Consider the following 25,948-nt stretch of genomic DNA (forward strand, 5'->3'; position numbering starts at 1 on the left):
GCAGAGCTATGTGGCAGGGCTGCAGAAGGGGCTGCCCAGCCCCATCCTCTACGTGGCAGAGAAGTTCCGGGCACGGAGCCCCTGCGGCATGCAGGGGCAGTACCGCGGCGCCGGCCGCTACGCCTCCATCAGCCTCTGGTGAGTGCCAGCCCCGGCCCGGCCCTGCCTCTGCTCCCAGCTGGGCAGGGGGGAAGCAGGCAGAGCAGGGGCAGCCTGCTGCAGACCCCTTCTCCTCTGCCCACCTTCAGCTGCCCTCCTGCAGAGCCAGGGAGGCTCCTGCCTGGCCTCCCAGCTCCCCACAGACCTCTCCCTGCCCTCTGCCCTGCTCTGCAGAGTGGTAGCTGGGGGAAAGTTTTCTTTGTTTGGGGGAAAGCAGATGGCATTGTGTGGGGCTTGTGGTGCCAGGGCTTCTCCCAGGCAAGATCTGAAGCCCTGGTAAGACCAGGCATGATCTGATGAGCTGCTGGAGAGGCTCCAGAGGAGGCCACAGAGATGATCAGAGGCTGGAGAACCTCCCCTGTGGGGCCAGGCTGGGAGAGTTGGGGCTGTTGAGCCTGGAGAGGAGAAGGCTCCAGGGAGACCTCAGAGCAGCCTTCCAGGACCTGAAGGGCTCCAGGAGAGCTGGGGAGGGACTTTGGACAAGGGCTGAGAGTGCCAGGATGAGGGACAATGAGCTGGGAGAGGGGAGATGGAGACTGGAGAAGAGGAAGAAATTGTTGGCAGTGAGGGTGGGGAGAGACTGGCACAGGTTGCCCAGGGAGGCTGTGGCTGCCTCCTCCCTGGAGGTGCTGAAGGCCAGGCTGGATGAGGCCTTGAGCAGCCTCGGTTGGTGGGAGGTGTCCCTGCACATGGCAGGGGTTTGGAACTGGATGATCCTCAAGGTCCCTTCCAACCTAAAGCATTCCAGGACTCTGCCAATCCATGGTTCTTCTTGCTTTCCCAAGAGGGCATGAGACCTGCTGGTGGCAGTGGAAGTGACTGTGAAGGGGCTGCTCAAAGGCTGTCTTGTGGTGTAAAACTCAGAGCATTTGTGTGTGCTGTGGTGGTGGAGCCTCAGAGCATCCCCATGGAGAAGGGAAGAGAGAGTTTTGCAGCCCCCTCCCCCCATGGATGTAGGCTCCAGGTCCCTGCCCTGATGTTCTTCAGCAGGAACACCTCCCCCTGCCCAGCCCTCCATGGCAGGGGTGTTCAGATGAACTCACTTTTCTTTGTTGTCCTTGGAGACAGGACAGTTTGCCAGGCTCAGCTCCCCAGTGAGCCCAGCCCAGGGCCAGGCACAGGGCAGGGCTGGCAGCTGGGTTCTCTCCAGGTGCTGAATCAGCCCTGGGCATGGCTCCTTGGAAGGCTCTCCAAACAAAGCTTGTTGCTGTTCTCACCTTGAGCAGAGGGGAACTGCCTGGGGCAGTTGTGGGGACCACAAGTGTCAAGAGAAAGTTTATCTGGAGGCACTTCCAGAGGCTTCTGCTCCAGTCCCCTACCTGTGGCAGGGCTGAAGGACAAAGCCACCTCAGGATGCTCAGGGCTGAAGGACAAAGCCACCTCAGGGTGCTCACGGCTGAGGGACAAAGCCACCTCAGGGTGCTCAGGGCTGAGGGACAAAGCCACCTCAGGGTGCTCACGGCTGAGGGACAAAGCCACCTCAAGGTGCTCAGGGCTGTGTGACTCACAGAGCTACTGAGGCTGGAAGGTTCCTTTGACATCATACAGGCCAACCACTTGGCCAGAGCTCACCCACTGGACCCCACACTGCTGCTTAACAACTACCACCAAACCACATCCCTCAGCACCACATCCCTCAGCGCCACATCCCTCAGCACCACATCCCAGGGGCTTTTAAACCCCTACCAGGATGGGGACTCCACCACCCCCCTTGGCAGCCTGAGAACCCTTGCTGGGAAGAAATTTCTCCTAATGTCCAGCCTGACCCTCCCCTGGCACAATTTCAGGTCCTTTCCTCTTGTCCTGTCACTTGCTGCATGTGGGAAGAGCCCAATTCCCACCTGGCTCCAGCCTCCTCCCAGGGAGCTGCAGAGAGCAATGAGGTCTCCCTCAGCCTCCTCTTCCTCACTCCAAACCCCCCCAGCTCCCTCAGCTGCTCCTCCCCAGCCCTCTTCTCCAGACCCTTCCCCACCTTCCTTGCCCTTCTCTGCACCTGCTCCAGCCTCTCAATGTCCTTCTGGCAGTGAGGAGCCCAGAGCTGAACCCAGCACTCAAGCTGTGGCCTCAGCAGTGCCCAGCCCAGGGGCACAATCCCTGCCCTGCTCCTGCTCCTCAGGAGATTTGTGCTCAAGACCTTTCCCCAGTTTAGGTGCTGCTCTGTGAGCTTCCAGCCTGAATGTCCCCAGACATGGAGTTCCCTCTCCACCACTCCTGCAGGCCCAGAATGGGTTGGGGTGGAAGGGGATGTCCCTAGGCCAGCAGCTGGAGCAGGTTGCCAGGGGCTGTGTGCTTCTGGTGGCATGTGGAGCAGTGGGGAAGGGTCCTGAGCAGGACAGCTTCAGCCAGCAGTGAGCACTTGCAGCCTGGAAAGCAAATCACATCCTAGGCTGCATCCAGGGAAGTGTGGCCAGCAGGGCCAGGGAGGGGATTCTCCCCCTCTGCTCCACTCTGCTCAGACCACACCTGGAGCTCTGGGTCCAGTTCTGGAGCCTCTGTTCCACGAAGGCTCTGGAGGTACTGGAAGGTGTCCAGAGAAGGGCCACGAGGAGGAGCAGAGGGCTGGAGCTGCTCTGCTCTGGAGACAGCCTGAGAGAGTTGGGGTTGTGCAGTGTGGAGAGGAGAAGTCTCCCAGGAGACCTTCTGGTGGCCTTCCAGGATCTTGGGGGGGCTCCTCTGGACCCTCTCCAGCAGCTCTCTCTCCATCCCTGGCAATGGGCACTGCCAGCCCAGAAGGCCAATGGCAGCTGAGCTGAGCTGAGCTTCTGGGCTGCCAGTGCCCATTGCTGGCTCCTGGGCAGCTTCTCCCCCACCAGCACCCCCAGATCCTTCTCTGCAGAGGACAAGTCTGAGGAGACCTTCTTGTGGCCTTCCAGGATCTTGGGGGGGCTCCAAGAAAGCTGGGGAGGGATTTTTGAGGGTGTGAGGGAGTGATAGGACTGGGGGGGATGGAGCAAAACTAGAAGTGGGGAGATTGAGATTGGATGTTAGGAAGAAGTTGTTCCCCATGAGGGTGGTGAGAGCCTGGCACAGGTTGCCCAGGGAGGTGGTGGAAGCCTCATCCCTGGAGGTTTTTGCAGCCGGGCTGGAGGTGGCTGTGAGCAACCTGCTGTGGTGTGAGGTGTCCCTGCCCATGGCAGGGGGGTTGGAACTGGATGAGCCTTGGGGTCCCTTCCAGCCCTGCCAGTGCTGTGAAAACCAGCCCTGCTCAGCCCTGTGCTGCCCTTGCAGGATGGCTCTCTGCACATGGCTCCTGTCCCTCCTGCTGCTCTCCATGCCCCTCCTACTCCAGGGGGCCTACATGCTGCTGCTCACAGCCACCCTGATGCTCTTCTCCCTGCTCCTCTTCTCTGCTGTGAGGAACGCTCCCAACTGCCCCATCCAGCTGGGCCCAGCTGCCCTGCAGACTGCCTATGGAGCGTCCTTCTGGCTGACACTAGCCACAGGTGAGTGCTGAGCCTCCTGCTGGGGCTTTGTGCTCCAGCCCTGCCCTGCTGCTGCCCAGGGGCTCCTCAGCCCTTCTGCCCCCATGCCTGGTCACAGGACCCAGGGCTGCGCTGAGAGGAGATCAGCAGCCAGGAGACCTGCGTGGCCAAAGTGATCTGCATGCCCATGTGCCCAGGGGGGTGCCAGGGCAGCCATGCCCTGCAGAGCCCATGGCCATGTGCCCAGGGGGTGCCAGGGCAGCCATGCCCTGCAAAGCCTGGCAGGCCTGGCCTGGAGGCAGCCTCAGCAATGTTCTCTGACAGGCCCTGGCTGGAGCTGGGCTAAGCTCCAGGGCACTGCAGCCTTGCTCAGGGGATGCTGGAAGTGCCCATGGCCAGAGGTGCCTTCTGCCATCCAGGCCCTGCCCTGCAGCTGTGCCAGCCATGGCCATTCCCTGCAGCCCAGCAGGGATGTCCTACCCCACAGCTGGGCACTGCTGGGAGCAGCCTCCTGCTGGCAGTACCCCTGCACCAGTAGCAGCTGGCACTGCCCCTGCAACAGCAGCAGCTGGCAGTGCCCCTGCAACAGCAGCAGATGGCAGTGGCTCTGCAGGAGGAGTAGCTGGCAGTGCCCCTTCAGGGGCAGGGGGTGTTGATGGACTTCAGGGTTGGCACAGGGTGGGCAGGGGTGTTGATGGGTGTCAGGGCTGGCACAGGGTGGACAGGTGGTGTTGATGGGTGTCAGGGCTGGCACAGGTTGGGCAGGGGTGTTGATGGGTGTCAAGGCTGGCACAGGGTGGGCAGGGGGTGTTGAGGGGTGTCAGGGCTGGCACAGGGTGGACAGGTGGTGTTGATGGGTGTCAGGGCTGGTACAGGTTGGGCAGGGGTGTTGATGGGTGTCAGGGCTGGTACAGGTTGGGCAGGGGGTGTTGATGGGTGTCAGGGTTGGCACAGGGTGGGCAGGTTATAGTGATGGGTGTCAGGGCTGGCACAGGGTGGGCAGGGGTGTTGAGGGGTGTCAGGGCTGGCATGGGGTGGGCAGGGGTGTTGATGGTTCTGCCCACATTGCAGGGTTGCTGTGCCTGCTGCTGGGGCTGGGCATCATCCTCCTGAATTCCCAGCAGCCTGAGAAGCTGAAGTTTGTCTTTGACCTGGAGCAGGGAAGAGGAGAGGATGAGGAGGAGCAGGGCAAGTCCTGCCTGCCAGCTGAGTACAGCTCCTCTCTGCAGGATGTGCTGATGCTCCCCTTGGCAGAGCTTCACCAGGTGCCAGCCACCAGGCTGGTGCCAGCCACCAGGCTGTGAGGCCCTGGGGGGAGGCAGGGCAAAGCCTGAGGACCCCTCCTGAGTTCAGTCTCTGCTCCAACCCCCTCAGGAGCCCAGGGGGAAGAGCCAGACAGCAGGCAGGTGCCAGCAGGCAGGCCTGGGGGGGGTCTCAAATACAAGCCTGCTCTCATGTTGTTTGCTGTTCTCTGAGTCAGCAGCAGCTGGGGGAGCTTTTGGGGTGAGCAGAATCCCTGCCCCACTCCTGACTGCCCAGTCACAGCCCCTGGGCTCCTGCCCTTCCCCTCAGTCCCTCCCAAACTGACCCCAGAGCCCTCCCCAGGCTGCAGACACTGACCTGGAGAGACACCAGAGACCTGCAGCCACCTGATATGGAGAGGCAAAGGAGAGGCAGAGACCCAGGACTGCACCCCCACCTTAAGGCCCCCAAGAGCTCCTCTCCACCCAGGGATGCTCTCCCCAGCAGCTCTCTGGAGTGGAGCTGCCCCACCTGGTGCCCTGCATCACAGTGCCACAATGTATTAGAGGTTGGGAGGGACCTCCAGAGCTCATCCAGTGCCATGGCAGGGCACCCAGGGCAGGGCACCTAGGAACAGAGCCAGGCAGGGCTTGAAAGCCTCCAGAGAAGGAGACTCCACAACCTCTCTGGGCAGCCTCCCCCAGGCCTCCAGCACTCTCACAACAAAGAAGTTTCTCCTCATGCTGAGGTGGAACCTCCTGGCTTTCAGCCCTGTACCCATTGCCCCTTGTCCTGTCCCTGGGCACCACCACACAGAGCCTGGCACCTTCCTCCTGACCCCCACCCCTCAGATATCCATAGACATTGATCAGGTTCCCTCTCAGCCTTCTCCTCTCCACACTAAACACCCCCAGGGCTCTCAGCCTCTCTTCCCAGCACAGATGTTCCAGTCATTCATCATCCTCACAGTCTCCCTTGGACTCTCTCCAGCAGGTCTCTGTCTCCCTTGCCCTGGGGAGCCCAGAGCTGGACAGAGGATTGCAGTGTGGGCTCAGCAGGGCAGAGCAGAGAGGCAGCACAACCTCCCCAGCCCTGCTGGCCACACTTTTCCTGCTGCACCCCAGGATGCCCTTGGCCCTCCTGGCCACCAGGGCACACTGCTGCCCATGCAGAACTTGCTGCCCACCAGGGCTCCAAGGTCTTTCTCCATGGAGCTCTTCCCAGCAGGACAGCCTCTAACCCCTCCTGGTGCCTGCTGTGATTCCTCCCCAGGCTCAGGACCCTGACCTTGTCCTCACTCACCTTCATGAGGTTTGCCTGCAGCTGTATCCAGCACCTGCTCCTGGGCTGGCTGCAGAGCAGGCTGGCAAGGAGGCTGCTGGAGGTGACAGCCCTGGGACAGGTCAGATGCACCCTGACACCCCCAGCCCCAGCCTGCTGCAAGGCTGAGCTGTGCCAGGCTGCCCCTGGGGCTGCAAGGGCACAGGCAGGGAGCTGTTGGCTTGGCTTCTGCTGCCCACAATGCCTGTGATGGCAGCACCAGCCTGGGGGAGCCCAGGGCTGCTCTCTGCCCCCAGAGGAAGAGAAAACATTTCAGGGGCAGAGGGGCAGAGGAGGAGCTGGGTTTGGGGGGGCTGCAGTGCCCCAGAGTGCAGCTGGCATGAATGCACAAGAAGTGAGGATCACACTCAGCTAGGGGCACCTGGGCTCCTCTTGCCATGGGGCATGCAAGGCTGCAGTCCTCAGGGGGCTTGCAGCCTCCTGCTCCTGGCTGCTGGCAGCCAGCAGGAGCCTTGCCCATGCAGGGAGGGGGAGCAGCATCCCTGGGGCTTGCACGCCTTTGGCTCACTGCAGGCTGGGCCAGGTTGGATTTTTTCCTCCTGTTTTGTGGTCACTTCTGTTCCACCTGGGCTCAGCAAAAGAAGCTGTACCTGGTGCAGCCCCACCATGGCCCCAGACAATGGCCCCCAAACCATGGCCACCAAACCATGACCCCCAAACCATGACCCCCAAACCATGGCCACCAAACCATGGCCCCCAAACCATGACCCCCAAACCATGGCCCCAAACCATGACCCCCAAACCATGACCCCCAAACATGGCCCCAACCATGACCCCCAAACCATGGCCCCAAACCATGATCCCCAAAACATGGCCCCAAACCATGACCCCAACAAAACCATGACCCCCAAACTATGACCCCCAAACCATGGCCCCAAACCATGGCCACAGCTGCCATGGCCACAGGGTTCTGAACACCTCCGTCCATGGGGACTCCACCACCTCCCTGGGCAGCCTCTGCCAATCCCTGACCACTGTTGCAGTACAGAAATTCTTCCTCCTCTCCAACCTAACCCTCCCCTGGCACAATTTCAGGTCAGTTCCTGTCCTTCCATCACCTGAGACTAGGCAGCAGAGCCCAACCCCCACCTGGCTCCAGCCTCCTCTCAGGAGCTGCAGAGAGCAATGAGGTCTCAGCCTCCTCTTCCTCACACCAAACCCCCCCCAGCTCCCTCAGCTGCTCCTCCCCAGCTCTCTTCTCCAGACCCTTCCCCACCTTCCTTGCCCTTCTCTGCACCTGCTGCAGCCTCTCAATGTCCTTCTTGGAGTGAGGAGCCCAGAGCTGAACCCAGCACTCAAGCTGTGGCCTCAGCAGTGCCCAGCCCAGGGGCACAATCCCTGCCCTGCTCCTGCTGCCCACACCATTGCTGCTCCAGGCCAGGCTGATGGGGGCCTCCTTGCCCACCTGGGCACTGCTGGCTCAGGTTCACCTGGCTGTCCATCAGCATGATGCCAAGCCCATGCCCATGCCCAGGGCTGCTGCCTGGCACAGTGAGTGGTGAGCAGGAGCCTTGTGCATCACTTGCTTTGCATCTCTGGATTCTCTTCTTGTTCCTCTCACTGATTATCACTGTGAGCAGCAGCATTATTTTTAGCACTGAATCACAGACTGGCAGAGGGTGGAAGGGACCTCCAGAGAGCAGGGAGTCCAGGCAAAGATCACCCAGGGCAGGGCACACAGGAGCACAGCCAGGGGGCGCTGAAAGCCTCCAGAGAAGAAGACTCCACAACCTCTCCGGGCAGCCTGCTCCAGGCCTCAGCACCCTCACAACAAAAAGGTTTCTCCTCATAGTGAGGTGGAACCTCCTGGGTTCCAGTTTGTGTCCATTGCCTCTTGTCCCATCACAGAACACCACTGACAAGAGCCTGGTCCCTGCCTCTTGCCCCCCAGCCCTCAGCTATTGATAGCCATTGATCAGATCCCTCTCAGCCTTCTCCTCTCCACACTAACCAGCCCCAGGGCTCTCAGCCCTTCCTCCTCACAGAGCTGTTCCAGTCCCTACAGCACCCTCCCAGCCTCCCTTGGACTCATTCTACTCTATCCCTGTCCCCCTTGAACTGGGGAGCCCAGGGCTGGGCACAATCCTTCAGCTGTGGTGTCAGCAGGGCAGAGCAGAGGTGGAGAAGAAGCTCCCTTGCCCTGCTGGCCACACTGCCTCCTGCCCCCCAGGAGACTGTTGGTGTCCTTGGCCACCAGGGCACATTGCTGCTCACCACCACCACCAGCACCAGCACCACCACCTCCTTCCTTTCCTGTTCCAACAAACTCTTCATCTCAGCCCACAACTTTCATCTTCTCCCAGCTCTTCCCCACCCCAGAGTGGGCACAGTGAGCCAGCAGCTGCCTGGGGCTCAGGTGCCAGCTGGGCTGAAACCATGATGGTGACAGCCACGAGGGTCCCTTCCCAGGAAGCAAAGAGCCAGAAGAGGGCAGGTAAGGGCTTTAGAATTCATTGGAGTGAAGCTGCCAGGTCCCCAGTGCCCAGGTATGGTCATCTCCTGGAGGCATCACCAGGCCCAGCAGGCTTGGTGCTGGAGCTCATCTTCAGCCTGGTGCCCTTTTTGTTGCTTGGCACTGCTGAGCCTGGCTCCTGGCCTCAGGCCTGCAGGTTGTGCTGAGCCCAGCCAGCCCAGGTGTGCCCCAGCTGGATGAAGCTGGGGATGGATCATTCCTCCCTCCTCTTCCTTGCTTGTGGCACGTTTTTGGCCCAGAGAATGGTAGTGGTTGGAAGGGACCTCTGGAGATTTTCCAGTCCAACCCCCTGCCAAGGTAGGGTCAGCTAGAGAGGGTCACACAGGAACCCACACAGGAGGGCTTGGAAAGTCTCCAGAGATGGAGACTCCACCACCTCTCTGGGCAGCCTGCTCCAGACCTCCTTCAGTTAAAGCAGCTCTTCCCCATGTTCAGGTGGAACTGCTGATGCTCACCCTGGGCACCAGTTTGAAATTGGCAACAACCCAATCACCACAGCACCCCTGGCACCCCCCTCGTGCCCTCAGCCTGCGTTTCTGCAGCAGCCTTTGGACTGGAGCTCCTGCAGCAGCCAGCCTGGCAGCTCTGTGCCTGGCACACCTGAAGGCTGGGGCTGGGGCAAGAAACGGGCAGGTTTCATCAGAGGCTTTTGGAGCTCTGGGTGCTCCCTGGGACACATCTCAGCACTGAGCTCAGTGCTGCTGTGGGAGCTAGACACTGGAAACACCAAGCTGTGCCAGGGCAGGGAGCAGGAGGGCATCTCCATGAGATCTCCTGGGGCAGAGATGTCCAGGAGAGTGCAGCTTATGTCAGGGGAGCTGTGAGCTGCTGCCATGGCAGCCTGGCAGCTCTCTGCTGAGCCTGCCCTATGCCAGAGGGCAAGGCCAGGGAGAGACAGCCTGCAAAGGTCCTGCCCAGCAAGTGCCCATGCCAGCCTGGGCTCAGTGTGCTCTTCAGAGCAGCTGGGAGGGGGAAGGGTCTCTGGGGCCAGCAGCAAGAGCTCCTGCTCTGCCCTTTTGGGCCGAGCTTCAGAGAAGGAGCAGGAAAAGCTTTCCTCTAGCTGCTGCAGGGGCTGCGCTGGGAGGGCTGCAGGGGAGCCAGTCCCTTGCCCAGGAGGTGAGGGCTGCCGCGGACCGCAGTCACCTTCCGGCACTCCTCTGCTCGGTCCTCGCGGAGGGCAAAGAAAGTTTTCAGCAGGTCCGACTTGAAGCGGTGCAGCAGGACCACAGCGACCCCAGCCGCCAAGCAGAGCAAGCCTGGCAGGTGACAACCCCCGGAGAGCACTGCTGTGACCAGCAGTCCCCTGCCAGCCCACGGCCCTGCCCGGGCCGCCTCCTGCCAGGGCACAGGGTCCTCCCTGACGGGAGAAGGCCTTCTGCTCTGGGGGGTGCTGAGAACCTCCCAACCAGCTGGGCACCTTCACACTCAGACAAACGACCCCCACCTCCCTGCATGACTGCACCCCAGGGACTGCAACCCCTGACACAGGGCTGGTGCTCCTCCAACCGCCAGCCCTCTCCCCACACTCCCCTGCCAGCCCCCTCCCACAAACCCCTGCCAGCCCTCTCCCCCCACCCCCTGCCACCCTCTCCCCCCACCCCCTGCCACCCTCTCTCCCCACTCCCCTGCCAGCCCTCTCCCCCCACCCTCTGCCAGCCCTGCTCTGCCCGGGCACAGGCTGGGGCTCTGCTGAGCTATGCTGCCCAGGCTCTCACCTCCACTTCTGGGGGCAAGGCTCTGGGGCTCTTGCCCAGCCAGAGGGCCAGGCTGCTGTGCCCTGGCATGGCATGGGGGTTCCTTACCCACTGCCAGGGTGAGCCAGAAGGAGCCCCCATAGGCTGTGCAGAGGGCAGCAGGACCGAAGTGGATAGGGCAGGGCAGGGAGGGGCTGATGGTGTAGAAGGAGAGCAGCGAGAGGCTGAGGAAGGCTCCGGTGAGCAGGAGAATGTAGCCTCCATACACCAGGGCAGGCATGGAGAAGAGCAGGTTGGATAGCAGCCAGGTGCAGAAGGCCACCCTGGAGACAAGAGAAGCCTCACAGCTGAGTGGTGCAGGAGCCACAGCCTGGGATGCTCTCAGGGGAGGAGGGCTCTGGCCTGCAGCTTGCACTGCCTGAGGCCAGGGAGCTCTGAGGGCCGGCTGCAGGCATCCCTAAGCCTCCCAGGCTGAGCCAGCAGCTGCACTGCCGTATCCAGAAGGCAGCAGCCTGCATTTCCTCCACCCATGGCTCAGCCCACAGGCAGCAGCAGCCTCCAGGAGTCCACAGCAGCCTCAGTGTGCCCTGACCATCTCAGCTCCCTGCCCCTCCACGGGTGGGGTGGTGCAGACCCCAGAGAGCAGCACATGGGGCTGGCACAACTGCAGAAGCAGGCATAAGGCATTTCCAGCAGCCCTGGACTTGGTTGAGGAACCCCAGCCCAGAAGAAGCCTTCAGGGACATGCCAGCAGCTCTCACTCCATTGCATTGCCAGGTCCCTTTCCCAGCTCCTGCATCCCTGCTGCCGAACTCAGAGCAGGGGGAATGGCACTGCAGTGCCCCTTGCTCCCCATAAGCCATGGGAGAGAGAGAGGGGACAGAGCCGGCAGCTCAGCCTGGCTGAGCAGCAACATGGTGATGCAGACCCTACTAAAGAGCTGAGATCACCCCCACAGTGACAGCAGCAGCAGCTCTTCATCATCTGGTCCCACCCCTAGACACTGAACATCCTCACAGATGGGATGGAAGGTCCTGCACATGTCCACAGGACCCTTTGGGCCACTCAGGACAGCAGCTCCAGCTCTCTCCGTGGGGATGGAGCACTACCACGACAGAACCATAAAACTGTCAGGGCTGGAAGGGACCCCAAGGCTCATCCAGGTCCAATCCCCCTGCCATGGGCAGGGACACCTCACACCACAGCAGGTTGCTCACAGCCACCTCCAGCCTGGCCTTAAACACCTCCAGGGATGAGGCTTCCACCACCTCCCTGGGCAACCTGTGCCAGTCTCTCACCACCCTCAATGGGGAACAACTTCTTCCTAACATCCAATCTGAGTCTCCTCACTTCTAGTTTTGCTCCATCCCCCCCAGTACTATCACTTCCTCACACCCTCAACAGTCCCTCCCCAGCTTTCTTGGAGCCCCCCCAAGATCCTGGAAGGCCACCAGAAGGTCTCCTGGGAGCCTTCTCCTCTCCACACTGCACAACCCCAACTCTCTCAGGCTGTCTCCAGAGCAGAGCAGCTCCAGCCCTCTGCTCCTCCTCGTGGCCCTTCTCTGGACACCTTCCAGTACCTCCAGAGCCTTCGTGGAACAGAGGCTCCAGAACTGGACCCAGAGCTCCAGGTGTGGTCTGAGCAGAGTGGAGCAGAGGGGGAGAATCTCCTCCCTGGCCCTGCTGGCCACACTTCTCTGGATGCCGCCCAGGATGTGATTTGCTTTCCAGGCTGCAAGTGCTCACTGCTGGCTCCTGCTGAGCTTCTCCTCCACCAGCACCCCAAGGCATTTTCTCCATAGCTGCTCTCCAGCCAGTCCCTGCCCAGCCTCTATCAGTGCCTGGGATTGCCCTGACCCAGCTGCAGGACCTTGCCCCTGGTCTTGTTGAACCTCAGGAGGTTCAACCTCACGACATAAAGCTACAGAATGTGTCTGGCTGGAAGAGACCTCCAAGCCCATCCAGTCCAACCCTCAACCCAGCACTGAAAGGTCACCACTAAACCATGTCCTTAAGCACCAGGCAGGGTGGTGTCCTGTGCCCAGCACAGGTGGAGTTGACCAGCAGGGAGAACCAAGTCCTCCCATCTGCTCACCCCAGGGTCTCTGGGCTGATCACAGACCTGGCATCTCCATCTCTCCCAGCTCAAGCATTGTCCCTCATCCTGGCACTCTCAGCCCTTGTCCAAAGTCCCTCCCCAGCTCTCCTGGAGCCCTTCAGGTCCTGGAAGGCTGCTCTGAGGTCTCCCTGGAGCCTTCTCCTCTCCAGGCTCAACAGCCCCAACTCTCCCAGCCTGGCCCCACAGGGGAGGTTCTCCAGCCTCTGATCATCTCTGTGGCCTCCTCTGGAGCCTCTCCAGCAGCTCATCAGATCATGCCTGGTCTTACCAGGGCTTCAGATCTTGCCTGGGAGAAGCCCTGGCACCACAAGCCCCACACAATGCCATCTGCTTTCCCCCAAACAAAGAAAACTTTCCCCCAGCTACCACTCTGCAGAGCAGGGCAGAGGGCAGGGAGAGGTCTGTGGGGAGCTGGGAGGCCAGGCAGGAGCCTCCCTGGCTCTGCAGGAGGGCAGCTGAAGGTGGGCAGAGGAGAAGGGGTCTGCAGCAGGCTGCCCCTGCTCTGCCTGCTTCCCCCCTGCCCAGCTGGGAGCAGAGGCAGGGCCGGGCCGGGGCTGGCACTCACCAGAGGCTGATGGAGGCGTAGCGGCCGGCGCCGCGGTACTGCCCCTGCATGCCGCAGGGGCTCCGTGCCCGGAACTTCTCTGCCACGTAGAGGATGGGGCTGGGCAGCCCCTTCTGCAGCCCTGCCACATAGCTCTGCTCGTAGTCTGCCCCCAGGCCCCAGCTGAAGAACTCGTTGTAGTCGATGGTCTCGTTGAGCTGCCCCACAGGGGCTCCTGGGGAGGCAGAGGCTGAGCTCAGCACAGAGCACGGAACACTCCAAAGCTCCCCCAGTCCAAGCCCTGCAGGCAGCAGGGACATCCCCAGCTGGATCAGGCTGCCCATGGCCCTGTCCAGCCTCACCTTGAAGATCTCCAGGGATGGGGCCCCAACCACCTCCCTGGGCAACCTGTTGCAGTGTTCCAGCAGCCTCCTGCTGCAGAACTTGTTCCTCACATCCAATCTCAATCTGCTCTGCTCTAGTTTGGAGCCATTGCCCCTGGGCCTGTCCCTGCAGGCCTTTGGGAATAGTCCCTCTGCAGCCTCCCTCTAGCCCCCCTCAGGTCCTGGCAGGATGCTCTGAGGTCTCTCTGGAGCCTTCTCTTCTCCAGGCTGAACACCCCCAGCTCCCTCAGTCTGTCCCCAGAGCAGAGCTGCTCCAAGCCCCTGAGCATTTTCATGGCCTCCTCTGGACCCTCTGCATCAGGTCCAGGTCCTTCCTGTGTTGAGAGCTGCAGACCTGCACACAGCACTGCAGGTTTGGTCTCCCCAGAGCAGAGCACAGTGGCACAATCCCCTCTGTGGCTCTGCTGGCAGTGCTGCTTTGGATGCAGCCCAGGCTGTGATTTGCCTTCTGTGCTGCAGGCTTTCACTGCCTGCTCCTGGCCAGCTTCTCATCTCCAGCTTCTCACCACCAGCACCCCCCAAGTCTTTTTCGACAGGGCTGCTCTCCAACAGCTCCTCCCCAGCCTGCCATGTCCCAGCCTCCCTGCATCCCAGGCCACTCCTGGGGCTGTGACAGGGCAGGAGCTGCAGATGGGGGCACTGCAGACTCACCCAGCAGTGTGATGTTGACCCCTGCCAGGCCCACGTGCACCCCGACCTCTGCACTGACCAGGGCAGGGCTGAAGGACTTGTAGGAGGTGTTGGCTCTCACCCAGCCGCTCTGCCAGTCCCCTGTGAACTGCACCACTGCCGGCAGAAGGGGAGCAGGGGTTACAGAGGGTCTGGCCTGGGGCTCTGCTGTGCTGGAGGAGCACGGGTGAGCTCCCACCATGGCACCACAAGGGAGTGTAGGGAGGGCAGGAGCTGACTCAGCCGCCAGGACGTGCCTCAACCAGCTCCTGCTGGAAGAAGCCTTCCAAGCAGCTCCCACACCCTGGCACAGCTCATGTCCTCCCCTCGCTGAGTGTCCACTCCCTGCACCCAGGAGTGAGGTAGCTCACAGTCACAGGGATGAACTCCATGACCTGAGCACTTCTGGGACATCTTCTCCAGGACTTGCCTGCGAGCTCCCCAGCATGGCAGCATGGCAGAGCCCAGGACTGGGACCTGAGCCCTTTCCTCAGCTCAGGAGCAGGGGTGAGTCCAGAGCGCTGCTGCGCTCCCCACGCCGCGCTGCCGGCCCAGATCACTCACACACAGGTGGTGCAGAGGGGTGGCCAGCACCAGCAGGGCTCGGCCAGCACCAGCAGGGCTCTGACAGCCATCCCACGGGGGGGGGGGGAGGAGGGGTTGTTCCCCTGCTCTTTGCAGCAAGGTGTCCCTTTCTGAAGCACTCTGTGGCAGGCTTTTGATTCCCAGCAGCGGGATGAGATCAAAGGGAAGGCGATGATCTCACCTTGGGCTGAACAAGAAAACTTGCCCAAAATTAAGGCCAGGAGCTGAATCAACTTCCGAGGGCACTGATCCAGTAGCAGCTCTGCAGGAATGTTTTTCTGCTTGCAGGCTCAAATGTGCCCAGCTGCCACCAGACAGAAACTCTGAGGCTGGCTTTGGCACAATTAATTCCTCCTGTGTGCCCAAGCAGCACCCAGCTGCATCCCTGAAATCAGAGCAGTGCTGGCCCTCCAGAGCTGAGCTGCTTAGGGCTGTGGAGCCAGCCCTGCCTCCCTGCCATCTCCATCCTGGCACCATGGCTGGTGCATCTCCCAGAAGCTCTGGTGAACCTCTCAGAAGCTCTGGTGGCATCTCGCAGACCATGAACCTCTCCAGGTGGAGGCTGACCACTGCAGGCTGGGCTGACCCAGGTGCCAGCCAGCAGAGTCCTGCAGCTGGTGGCAGCCTGGCTCTCTGGTTCTGCTGCCTGGTTGAACCAGGGGCTGGGTCACTTCAGTTGTCCTACATCATCCCTCTCCAAGCAGTCTTGTAACCTGGCCTGGTCTTCATGGCAGGAGAATTTCTTTGCTTTAGGGGCAGGGCTGATTGCTCTCCCCATCTGGCATCCTCTGTGCCCTCAGTACCTTTTTAGCTTCCATGTCCTCTTGCCCTGTCCAAGTTGGAAACCCCACAACCTGCCTTCCACCACCAGCCCTGTTTGTTACTGAAGATTTCCTGCTTTGTGATAGATCAAATCCTCTCCTTCAGCCCTTCCTGCCTTGCTCCTTGGAAGATCTTTATCCCCCTGCCTTAGGCTCTGCCCCAACTGTGTTTTATTTCCACCTGCTCTCTCCACATCACTGCGAGGCTCCTCTCACACTCCAACTGCATCCATGGTGAGCTCAGAGCATGGTGATGAGCCACATCTGGCTGGGGGTCTCTGAAAGACCTCTGAACCCAGCAAGGCTGATGGTCTTCAGGCAAGGACTGAGCTCCATGGCACCTGTGTCCCAGCTCCTGTGCCTCAGCCTGGGTGCTGCTGCAGGGACCCTTTGGTTGGTAAGCTGGCAAGAGCAAATTCATCCACGGGCTTGTGGTGGTTCCTGTGTCCTGCTCATGCACATGGTCAGAGGAACATGGAGCTGTGCAACCCACCAGAGCTGGGCCAGTTCAGCCTCTGAGGAGTTCCCTCTTCATCCAGAAGAGACCACAAAGACCTCCAGGTGCTCCCAGCCCCGGTGCCAGGGAGGAGGAAGCCCTTTTGGGAAGCTTCAAGACTGCTTTGCAGAGCAGGAGGAGAGCTAGGGCAAACCCTGAAGCCAGCCTTGGCCAGGCCATGCATGGGACCACAAGCTGACATGTGCCAGGTGCAGGCTCTGCTGCAGGGCTGAGTCCCCCACCAGAGCCTGTGCAACACTCACCAACGATCACCACCCCCACGGCCAGGCTAAGGAGAACACGAAGAGTCCAGTACAGCCTCTGCGGGAGGACAAAGGGACATCAGGCAGGGGGGACACCAGGCAGGGGGAGCAGCCCCATCTGCCCTTCTGCCTCAGCCTGAGCCACTGGGGAGTGCCCAGCACCTGGAGCGTGGGGAGAGGGCAGACGCACCGCCCGCCCGCGGATGCCAGGGATGATGAGCAGGAAGCTGCAGGCCAGCGTTAGGAAGACCATGATCACCATGATGATGCTGATGTCAAACACAGCAGCCTTCCTCTTCTGTGGGTAGAAGGGGTAGATGCCATCAAAGAGACTCATCCTGCAGCTCCAGGAGCCTGTGGGAGAGAGGTGGTCACAGCAGGAACCCTGCCCAGCTGCCTCCAGCCTGTGGCGGCCAGCCCCAGCTCAGCTCTAGAGCGACCCAGCTGTGGCAGGTCCACCTCAGAACTCCCCAGAGGGACAAGGAAATGTTTTGCTGAGGGAAAGGGGTAGGGTGAAAATAATCCCCAGCAGAGAAACACCACCCAAAAGGCCTTGGTGGAGGAGAGGAGGTGTCTGGGGCAGGGCTCCGTCAGCCTCCACGGACGGTGGCAGCTGGGGAACCAAAAGTCCCTGTCCTGCTGCAGCTTGAGGAGCAGCCCACGCCCAGAAACCTGTTGAGCAGCTCCTCCCCAGCCAGAGAAGGTGCAACCAGGGCTGAAAGCTTTGTGTTGTGTTCTTAGAGGAAGTCCACGAACCAGTGACCACCGGCAGGTGAAGCCTTCCTCCAAAACAACACAGAACTGCTCAGCACATTGACTTCAGTGGCAAAATCAGCCCCAGCCAGGGGCCACTGGTGCCAAGCAGAACAAAGTCCACCACCCCATCTCCACACCCTCTCCTTGAAGAGGCAACCGCCCCCCCTCCCTCCCACTACCCCCCTTCTCTCCCACCACCCCCACCTCACTTCCACCACCCCACCTCCCTTCCACCACCCCTCCTTGAAGAGGCTTTTTTCCAGCAGCTGCAAATTTACAATATAGGGAGGGAGGACTCTGCCTGTGCTTAATCCAGAAGGGCCAGAAGCAACTTCTAGAGCTGGGATGTGGGTCCAAAGAGGATATGAACAACACAGCTCAAGGCTGAAGGAAGTGGAGTTAGATGAGATAACAAAGTGGAGGTGGCTCTGAAGTGCCACCAGCACCTCAGTTCCAGAGCTTCCCCATTCCTGGGTTAGATCAGTTCCATGCTTAGTCCTTCGACTCTGCTTTAATAGCATCACCACTGGAAGTCTGCTCAAGCCAGGGAGCAGTAGAGCTCAAATGCCTCAAACAGTTTCCTTCCCTCCCTGCGTGCAAGAGCTGACTTTATGATCATCTTCTGCAGAGAGCATTAGTTGCATTTCTAGGTAAGATCCAACCCAAAGCCGTTCAGCCACAAAAAATTGGGTCCCAAATCCCTGGAAGTGGGTGGAAGCTCTGGACATGACCTCTTCTTGACTCTGCTCTGGACTGGCAGAGCTGCCCTGCAGTGATAAGGCTGCACAGACTGGCAGAGCTGCCTTGCAGTGACAAGGCTGCATGGACTGGCAGCTGCCATGCAGTGACAAGGCTGCATGGACTGGCAGAGCTGCCTTGCAGTGACAAGGCTGCATGGACTGGCAGCTGCCATGCAGTGACAAGGCTGCATGGACTGGCAGCTGCCATGCAGTGACAGGGCTGCATGGACTGGCAGAGCTGCCTTGCAGTGACAAGGCTGCATGGACTGGCAGAGCTGCCATGCAGTGACAGGGCTGCTCTGGGGCTATTTTTGCTGCAGCTCTTTGGGGCTGTTTCCCTGGAGAGCCAAGTCTGGAGGAGGGCAGCATTCCAGTGCCATTCCTGGTTGGAGTACCTGGAAGCAGGAGCTATAAATGATTCCTCAGTGCTACAAGGTGGGACTGAAGTCCAGCTGTGGGGTCCTTAAGCCCAGCAAAGGTGCCCACAAAACAGTCTGAGGGGCTGCAAGAGGAGGAGAAAAGAAATGAGGAGGTAAGCCAGGAGCAGTGAAATTGCTGATTTCCACCCAGCTCCTTCGACCTCAGCCCAGGTTTCCTCTGAGGTGGAGCAAGGGAAGGAAGGGTTTCCAAGCATGCACCCAAAGGCAACTCTTGATGGCTCAAACCAGAGCAGCAGCACACCTGAACATCCAGGAAACAACGTGGGAAGTGTTGCCCCACTAAAGCTCAGCTTTCAAGCGGTTCCAAGGGAGGTTTGCATTCCTTCTGCACTTCACAGCTGCTGGGAATTGTTTCACAGAGCACTTTCAGGGAAACAATTCCTCCTCTTGCCGCCTGTCCCATCATCCTCACTTGATTGCCCTGCACAGCAGAGCAGCTCCTTGGCATTTATGCTTTTTGTTTCTCCCAGCTTTGGAGTGGAAAACTGGTGGCTGCAGCTCAGGGCAGGAGAAACTTGGGCTGCAGCACCTCTGCTCTGGGCACAGGCTGGGACTGTTCAGCCTGGAGAAGAGAAGGGAGACCTCAGAGCTGCATTTCAGTATCTGCAGGGGACCTCCAGGCAGGCTGGGGAGGGACTGTTCAGAAGGGGCTATGGGATAGGGACAATGGTTTGAAACTGGAGCAGGGCAGAGTTAGGTTGGACATCAGGAGGGAGTTCTGCACAATGAGGCTGGGGAGACACTGGAACAGGCTGCCCAGGGAGATGGTTGAGGCTCTGTCCCTGGAGGCATTCAGGATCAGCCTGGATGTGTCCCTGGGCAGCCTGCTCCAGCTGGAGATGTCCCTGCTGAGCGCAGAGGGTTGGATAAGGTGACCTTGGAGGGTCCCTTCCAACCCAATGCAATTTGTGAAGCAGTAAACTGAAGCTGCACCTTGGGAAGCATCCTCCATGCAGGAGCATGGCTGTGGCTCTAGAGCCCCTCTGGTGTCCTCTGTCACCATGTATGGAGACACAGCCTCAGGTCAGCAGAACAGGAGAACTTACCTTTGTCTCCAAAGATTCTGGAGTGGCAGAGGAGAGAGAGGCAAAGGAGGCAGGAAGTTTGCTCAAACCCCAGGGTTTTCTCCACACACAAATTTTGTTTTCCTGCCCCAGGACAAAGTGAGCTGGAAAGAAGCTTTGGAAGCATCTGGCCCAAAGCTTCTGCAAGCAGAGCCAACAGCAATCCCGGATGGGGCTGCTAAGGGTTGGGGGAATCCTGTCCCCTGGGAACTGAATGCTCAGAGCCGCAGGGCTGCAGCAGTGCTCCCTGCCCTTTCCCTGCCCCTTTTAGAGGCTCACGTCGGGGTAGGAGAAACCGTCCGGGCACCTCGAGAAGGGGCTGCACCTCCCCTCCCCACCCTGCCCCTCACCTAGCCGGGACCCCCCGAGCAGCGCAGGCAGCGTCCCAGGATGCAGGGGCTGCTCCCCGGAGCGCTCGAAGGGCTGCAGGGGCTGGGGGCAGCGGGGCGCGGACGGGGCGGCCCCGGGGGCGGCAGCCCTTGGCCGGTTACCTACCTGCGGGCGGTGGCGGTAGAGCTCGGAGGGCAGCAACGGCCCGCACCGGGCTCTTATAGGCGGCGGCGGGAGCGGAGCGCTATGTGAATGCGGAAGCGGCCCGCCCCGCAGCACTGCCCGCCGCGCCGCAGCACGGTCAGCACCGCCGCGCCGGCTCCGCACACGCGTGGGCCCCGCTGCAGGACGGAGGTGGGTAGGAGGGGTCCCGGGGGTCCGAGCCGCGCATGTCCCCAGCTGCTCGGGTGGGCCGAGGGAGTGTTTTGGGGATCGGGGCTATGCGTGATTCATGTGCGTGGGCGAGTAGTGGGGTCCTGAGGGATGGGAGCCACGCGTGGCCCTGCTTGCATGAGCAGTCTCGTCGTGGCCTGCGTGGGGAGGGGTCTGCTCCTTACCTGTGGGACAAGGTGTATGAGGACTTGGGACCACCAGGGTCCCTCGCTGTGGGTGGAGGTCTGGGGGCTTGGGGCCATGAGTGCCCTTCCTGCGTGGGGAGGTGTCTGGTCCCCACCTGAGGGGCAAGGTGCTGGGGGACTGAGGCCACGCATGTCCTTGCCTGTGTGGGAAGGGAAGCGTAGGGGTTTGGGGCCAGGCATGTCCCCACCCGCACAGGGGGGCCCGGGGGATCACGGCCACGCGTGTCCCTCCTGCCCTGTGGTGGGGACCGGCCGCACACGCTGCTGACTGCGGGGGGTCGGGCTGCGAGTTGTCACCAGTGGAGGGAGGTGGGGGGGGGTTGGGCGGGATCTCCAGAGATCATCGAGTCCTTCTCCTCCTCTCTCCTCCTGCTGGGGGGGGGGCAAGTTGGGATGGGGCCCTGCGTGGGGCAATGGGAGAGGTGGGGCCACAGATTTCTTTGTTGTGTGATAGACTGGGTGGGATGAGATCAGGTGTCCCCCCACCCCCTGGGCGCCAGGGTGCTGGTGTCCCCATCTGCCTGGGGGACAGTTGCAGGGAGGGATGGGGGTACACCCCCCATCTGCATGGGGACCAAGGGGCCAGGGCCACTGCTGTCCTTGCCTGCATGGGACACGCTTGCAGGAGGTGCCAGGAGGCCAGGACCAGCCACATCCCTGCCTCCATGGAGGGAGGACTGTGTGGGTCTGTGCCATGGGTGGGATGGGGTCCTGCATGTCCTCACCTGCAGGCTGTGATGGAGCCACAGGCACCCCTGCTGCTGGGTGCTGGGCACACAGGACAGGGAGGGTTGGGACTCTGCATGTCCCTGGCTGCATGGGCACAGCACACTGTGGGGACAGACAGGGACCTCTTATGTCCCACAAGGGAAGAGTTCCTGCACTGAGGTAGCACTGGGGCAGGGCTGTCCTTAGGGGGTCCCCAGAGGGGTCCCCAGGTGGGAAAGCTGCAGACAGCACTGGTCCCTGCATGCCTGCTGCCCTTGGCAAGTGCCCAGGTTGGGGATTTTCTGGGTGACATCCAAGGCTGGTCAGATGCAGCCTGCTCTGGAACCTCAGGGCAGGCTGGTGGGTGGGAAGGGGGAGGTGGGGGTGCCCCAGGAGTCCTGGCTCTGGGGGGAGCTAGGAATGAGCTGTGACCAACAAGGACCACCAGGATCAGGCTGTGGGCTTCTCAGGTGCCTTGAAACTGCTCTCCCCTTCCTGGATGGTCACACCAAGATCTGCAGGGGGCTTGCTGCTCTCTCAGGATGCTGATGTGTGTCCTATGCTCCCAGCTGGCATGTGGCTCTGGGGACAGCTCAGGAGGCTGGAGTCCTGGGGGGAGGCAGAGCTGCTGAGGTGGAGTGCTCAGGGGGAAGCCATGAGTCTGCACCCTGTGCAGCATGGGTTTGGAAGGGATGGGAAACTCCAGGCCTTGAGAGGGCACAGGGATCCTCTCTGGTGGGGGAAGACAAGGCAGGGGAAGTGAGTGCTGGAGTGCAGAGGGAGGGAATGGCTTCCCCAGGGTGGCACAGGGGATCTGGAAAAACAGAGGCTGGAGGGCTCACAGGACCTTACAAAATTCCTGGCAAGCTTGAGAAGCCTCTGGAGCTGTTCCAGGCTTGCACCATGGGCTGGTGTCATGACATCAAGATGGTCTGCAAAGTCCTGAAGGCAGGTGTGGGAGCTGGGGATGCTTTCTGAGGAAGCCTGGCAGCTGCTTCTTAACATGTGGGAGAGCACAGTGGGGAGTGGGAAGGTGAAGCTTCTCAGCTGAAGCATGGGAAAGGAGCTTGTGGGACAGCTAAGTGCCACACAGGAGGTGCACATCTTGGCCCACATCTGCCTGTGCCTCTTCTGGAGTGCATCCTGTGGGGATGTGTATAGCTGGAGAAGATTTGCTAGGCAGGCTGATGTGGGGTCAGGGTCTCCTCAGGCCTTTACACACCAGTGTCTGCCAGGGAGAGCTGCTCCTGGGGAAGGGAAATGGTTCTTGAGGTTTGGTCAGGAAGGAGAAGCTGCTGGTGTGCTCAGTAACTCGTAGGAAGACATAGAGGCCACATAGAGCCATGGATGAGAAGTTCTGTGCTGGTAGGAAAGGCCCTCAGAAGGCTGTGATCCAACCTCCTGCTTGGAGCAAGATCTCCCTCACTGTGGCACACTGGCCATGGGCAGGGCTGGAAAGCCTCCAGAGACCTCCCCATAGGCTTGGATTGACCAGCCCAAGGGTGATCAAGAGCTCTCAATCTGAGGCTCTAGCACACTTTGGGCTGCCTGCCTGCATGCTGAAGTTGTTCCCAACATGTTCCCAGCTGGAATTTGCTTGGATGGGTCGATGTGTGTGCAGGGAGGGTGCGGACATGTGCCTGTTCCTGTCTTGGAGAGCATGTTTCACAACAGAGCTGACACAGCTTTGCATCTTCCTGCCATGGATGAATAGTTGGGGACCTACAGCTGGGGTACCCCAAGGTCCTGCTCCAGCAGAAAGCTCTCAGACCAGCTGAGACCTCCTGACAGAGCTTTCCCAGGCTCGGGGTGGGTGTCTCAGATGCCCCCTGCCTCCTTCCCACAGCCCAAATCGGGAGGTCCTGCTGGGGGGTGATGACTGCAAGGGGTCTTGCCAGGCAGCACAAACCACAAGATGAAGCTGAGGTGATGGTCCCAGCATGTTCCCAGGCTCCAGGAGGTGCCCAGCTCCAACTCCTTCTCTCCTCTTCACAGGACACTGCTTCCAAAGACCCAGTGGCAAATGCAGCCAGCGGAGATGATGTTGAGTTTGGCCTTGATTCTGCTGGTGGCAGGGACCTTGGGGAGTAAGTATGGCTGGAGGAGAGAGGCTCCAAGGGCAGATCCTGGATAGTTTCTGGCCCTAGAGGGGGAAATGATTCAGTTTGTGATGAGATAAGGATAAAAGTGGAGCAAAATGCTGAATCTTCAGAGGCTGCAAGTTGGGAGTCCCACCTCATGCTGTTGGGACCAGGAACTGCAGCTTCCTGCTGGTGTTAGCACCAAAGCCATAAAGATCAGCATCGAGGAAACAAAGTGTGGGATGGGATAGAGCAGGCAGGGGGAGGTCACAGCTTGGGCCATGCTTGGCTCATGTGGACATTGAGGGGGTCAGAAGTAAGGAGAGGCTGCTGCTGAGGCAATGAGAGAAGGAGAATCATAGAATTGTCAGGGCTGGAAGGGACCCCAAGGATCATCCAGGTCCAACCCCCCTGCCATGGGCAGGGACACCTCACACCACAGCAGGTTGCTCACAGCCACCTCCAGCCTGGCCCTGAACACCTCCAGGGCTGAGGCTTCCACCACCTCCCTGGGCAACTTGTGCCAGGCTGTCACCACCCTCATGGGGAACAACTTCTTCCTAACATCCAATCTCAGTCTCCCCACTTCTAGTTTTGCTCCATCCACCCCAGTCCTATCACTCCCTCACACCCTCAAAAGTCCCTCCTCAGCTTTCTTGGAGCCCCCCCAAGATCCTGGAAGGCCACCAGAAGGTCTCCTGGGAGCCTTCTCCTCTCCACACTGCACAACCCCAACTCTCTCAGGCTGTCGCCAGAGCAGAGCAGCTCCAGCCCTCTGCTCCTCCTCATGGCCCTTCTCTGGACACCTTCCAGCATCTCCAGATCCATCCAGCTTTCAGGGGGAGCTTTGTGTATCATGTTGTGTATTTAGCTGGGGGGTTGGACTGGATGATCTCCAGAAGTCCCTCCCAGCCCTCATCATGCTCTACCACTCTGTAAGAGCTTTGGGGTTTAATTCTGACTTCTTTTTAATACCTTGTCATAGGTTGTTTGATAAAGCTCTTACCAGATTACACACACACAGACACCCCAACCCCCAGAGGTGCTCAAGTCCAGGCTGGACAAGGCCTTGAGCAACCTGATCTAGGGGAAGGTGTCAGAGGGGGGTTGGAACTAGATGATCTTTAAGGTCCCTTCCAACCCAGCCCAGTCTGTGGGTCTGTGATTCTGTGAGAGCAGACCTTGGCTGAGCTGCTGTTTGTGCAGGCAGGGTGTGGTGGGTTGAAAAGTGCCCCCAACATTAAATTGCCAGCCCAGGTCAGTTGGAAGCAAATGAAGCTGCAGTTACAAGCAAAAGGTGAAAGGCCATGAATATATACAAAATATACAACATTTACATCTACATGTATATACAAGTATATACAATGTATAAACAGCACAAGAAGCCCCCTGGACAAACCAGGGGAGCTAATACCTTCCCTTTCCCTGTTCCCCACGCTGCCCTGTACACAAGGGACAAGAGAAAGAGCAGAGAGTTGTTTGTTAAGATACTCAGCCACAACAAAGTACACAGCCAAGGTCAGCAGAGCCAGCCAGAAGCACAAGTTAGTATCTCTCAGAGTGAGGAAGGCCAAAAAGAGAGAGAATTGGTTTTCATTCCTAGCTTATGGTGGCAATTTGTCCAAAGGGCTTGTTTGCATCTTCTGTTCTTTCCCTTTTGCCATCGTTGGTGATTTATTCACATCCATTGCTTTCTGTTCAGGATGTGTGGAAAAGTGGTAAGGCACAGCCTGAAACTACCACACAGGGTCAGGGATGTGGGGCAATGCCACAGTGCTGATGTCCTTCTGTCCCCTGCAGGAGCCCAGCAGAGCATCTCCTGGGAGGTGCAGCGCTATGATGGGTGGTACAACAACCTGCAGCACCACAGCCGCGGCGCCGCCGGTGAGTGCCAGGGCTGGGCAGGGGGCAGCTGGCATCTGACTCACTTTACAGCTGAAAGAAGAAACCCTTCCTGTCCTGAGCCTGGTTACCTCCCAGCTAGTGCCCCTTCCTGTGGCCCTGAGAGCCAAGCTGAGTCTGTAGGTGCGCCCCAGGGCAGCCTGGAGGGGGAAAGAATCCCAGCTTTGTCTCCCCTGCCCTGGCCTTGCCACCTCTGCCTGCTGCCCAGGCACCACCTGCAGCCCATGCTGGGGGTGGGTCAGGGCCAGGGCAGAACTGTGCCTCTCTGGGCCCTCCAATGGGCCAGATCCAATGTAGGGAGGGCCCAGCTCTTCCCAGGAGGGCTTTCAGTGGTGTTTTCAGTTAATGTTAAGGGGGGGGGAAAGCCTCTTCAGACAAGGTCAGCACTCAGCACAAGGCCAGTGTGGTGGGTTGAAAATTCCCCTCCCCCCCCCCAACATTAACTTTGGCAGACCAGCTCAGTTGGAAGCAAATGAAAGCTGTATTCACAAGCCAAACTACAATCTGCACTGGGATGCAATGAACATGTACAAAATACCCAGGATTTACAATATTTACAGGGATTTACACTCAATGATCAACACAAGAACCCCCTGGTCAAAGACCAGGGCAATCTAATAGCTTCTCCCTCCCTACCCCCCCTTACTCCCCTGTACAAAAAGGGACAAGAGACAGAGCAGAGAAGTTAGAACTCAGCCAAAACAATGCAGCCAAGGCCAAGCAGAAGCACAAAGTTAGTACCTCCCAGAGCGAAGAGGCGAGGAGAGAGATTGTTTTGATGCAACTGGTTTAAGTCTTTTATCTTTCCAATGGGATTGTTTCACGCTATCCTGACTGTCCTTTTCACACCCAGTAGTGATTTTATTTGCATCCTACCACTTCTGGTTCAAGATCTGTAAAAAAATTTAAAGGCATAGCCTAAAACTACCACAATCCACCCCTTCTAAATGATCCCACTGGCTGCTAGTCCTATCCATCTAATCTCAAACAATAGCTACAACAATGAGTAAATAAAGTTCATAGTCCATCCCAGCTATCTTAGATGTAGATGATTTAAAAGTTCAAAGAGCAGGAAATAAGAAAACAGTTTTGTCTCTTCACAGATGCGATGAAGAAA

The 25,948-nt window shown here is 59.5% G+C and overlaps 3 protein-coding genes across 3 annotated transcripts in view; 2 read left to right on the forward strand and 1 right to left on the reverse strand.

Moving 5' to 3' along the window:
• The window catches only part of LOC128972234 (dual oxidase maturation factor 2-like), an 11,303-nt gene extending 6,418 nt beyond the window's left edge, over positions 1 to 4,885 (forward strand). The window contains exons 2-4 of the mRNA XM_054388102.1: positions 5 to 138; positions 3,388 to 3,602; positions 4,653 to 4,885. Of these exons, the coding sequence (XP_054244077.1) occupies positions 5 to 138; positions 3,388 to 3,602; positions 4,653 to 4,885 (582 nt within the window). The remainder of the gene's footprint in view (positions 1 to 4; positions 139 to 3,387; positions 3,603 to 4,652) is intronic.
• Positions 4,886 to 9,693: 4,808 nt separating this feature from the next.
• On the reverse strand, positions 9,694 to 16,569 carry DUOXA2 (dual oxidase maturation factor 2). Its single transcript, XM_054388104.1, has 6 exons — positions 16,423 to 16,569; positions 16,233 to 16,290; positions 14,050 to 14,184; positions 13,016 to 13,229; positions 10,440 to 10,654; positions 9,694 to 9,893 (listed from the first exon to the last, which is right to left on the reverse strand). The coding sequence occupies exons 1-6, from the start codon at positions 16,567 to 16,569 to the stop codon at positions 9,694 to 9,696; spliced, it is 969 nt and encodes a 322-aa protein (XP_054244079.1).
• A 6,302-nt stretch (positions 16,570 to 22,871) lies between these two features.
• Positions 22,872 to 25,948, forward strand: part of LOC128972411 (dual oxidase 1-like) — a 39,830-nt gene continuing 36,753 nt past the window's right edge. Inside the window, exons 1-2 of the mRNA XM_054388403.1 lie at positions 22,872 to 22,935; positions 24,730 to 24,813. Coding sequence (XP_054244378.1) covers positions 22,872 to 22,935; positions 24,730 to 24,813 — 148 coding nt within the window. The remainder of the gene's footprint in view (positions 22,936 to 24,729; positions 24,814 to 25,948) is intronic.

This window comes from Indicator indicator, chromosome 16 (assembly GCF_027791375.1).
Source record: "Indicator indicator isolate 239-I01 chromosome 16, UM_Iind_1.1, whole genome shotgun sequence".
Taxonomy (NCBI): domain Eukaryota; kingdom Metazoa; phylum Chordata; class Aves; order Piciformes; family Indicatoridae; genus Indicator; species Indicator indicator.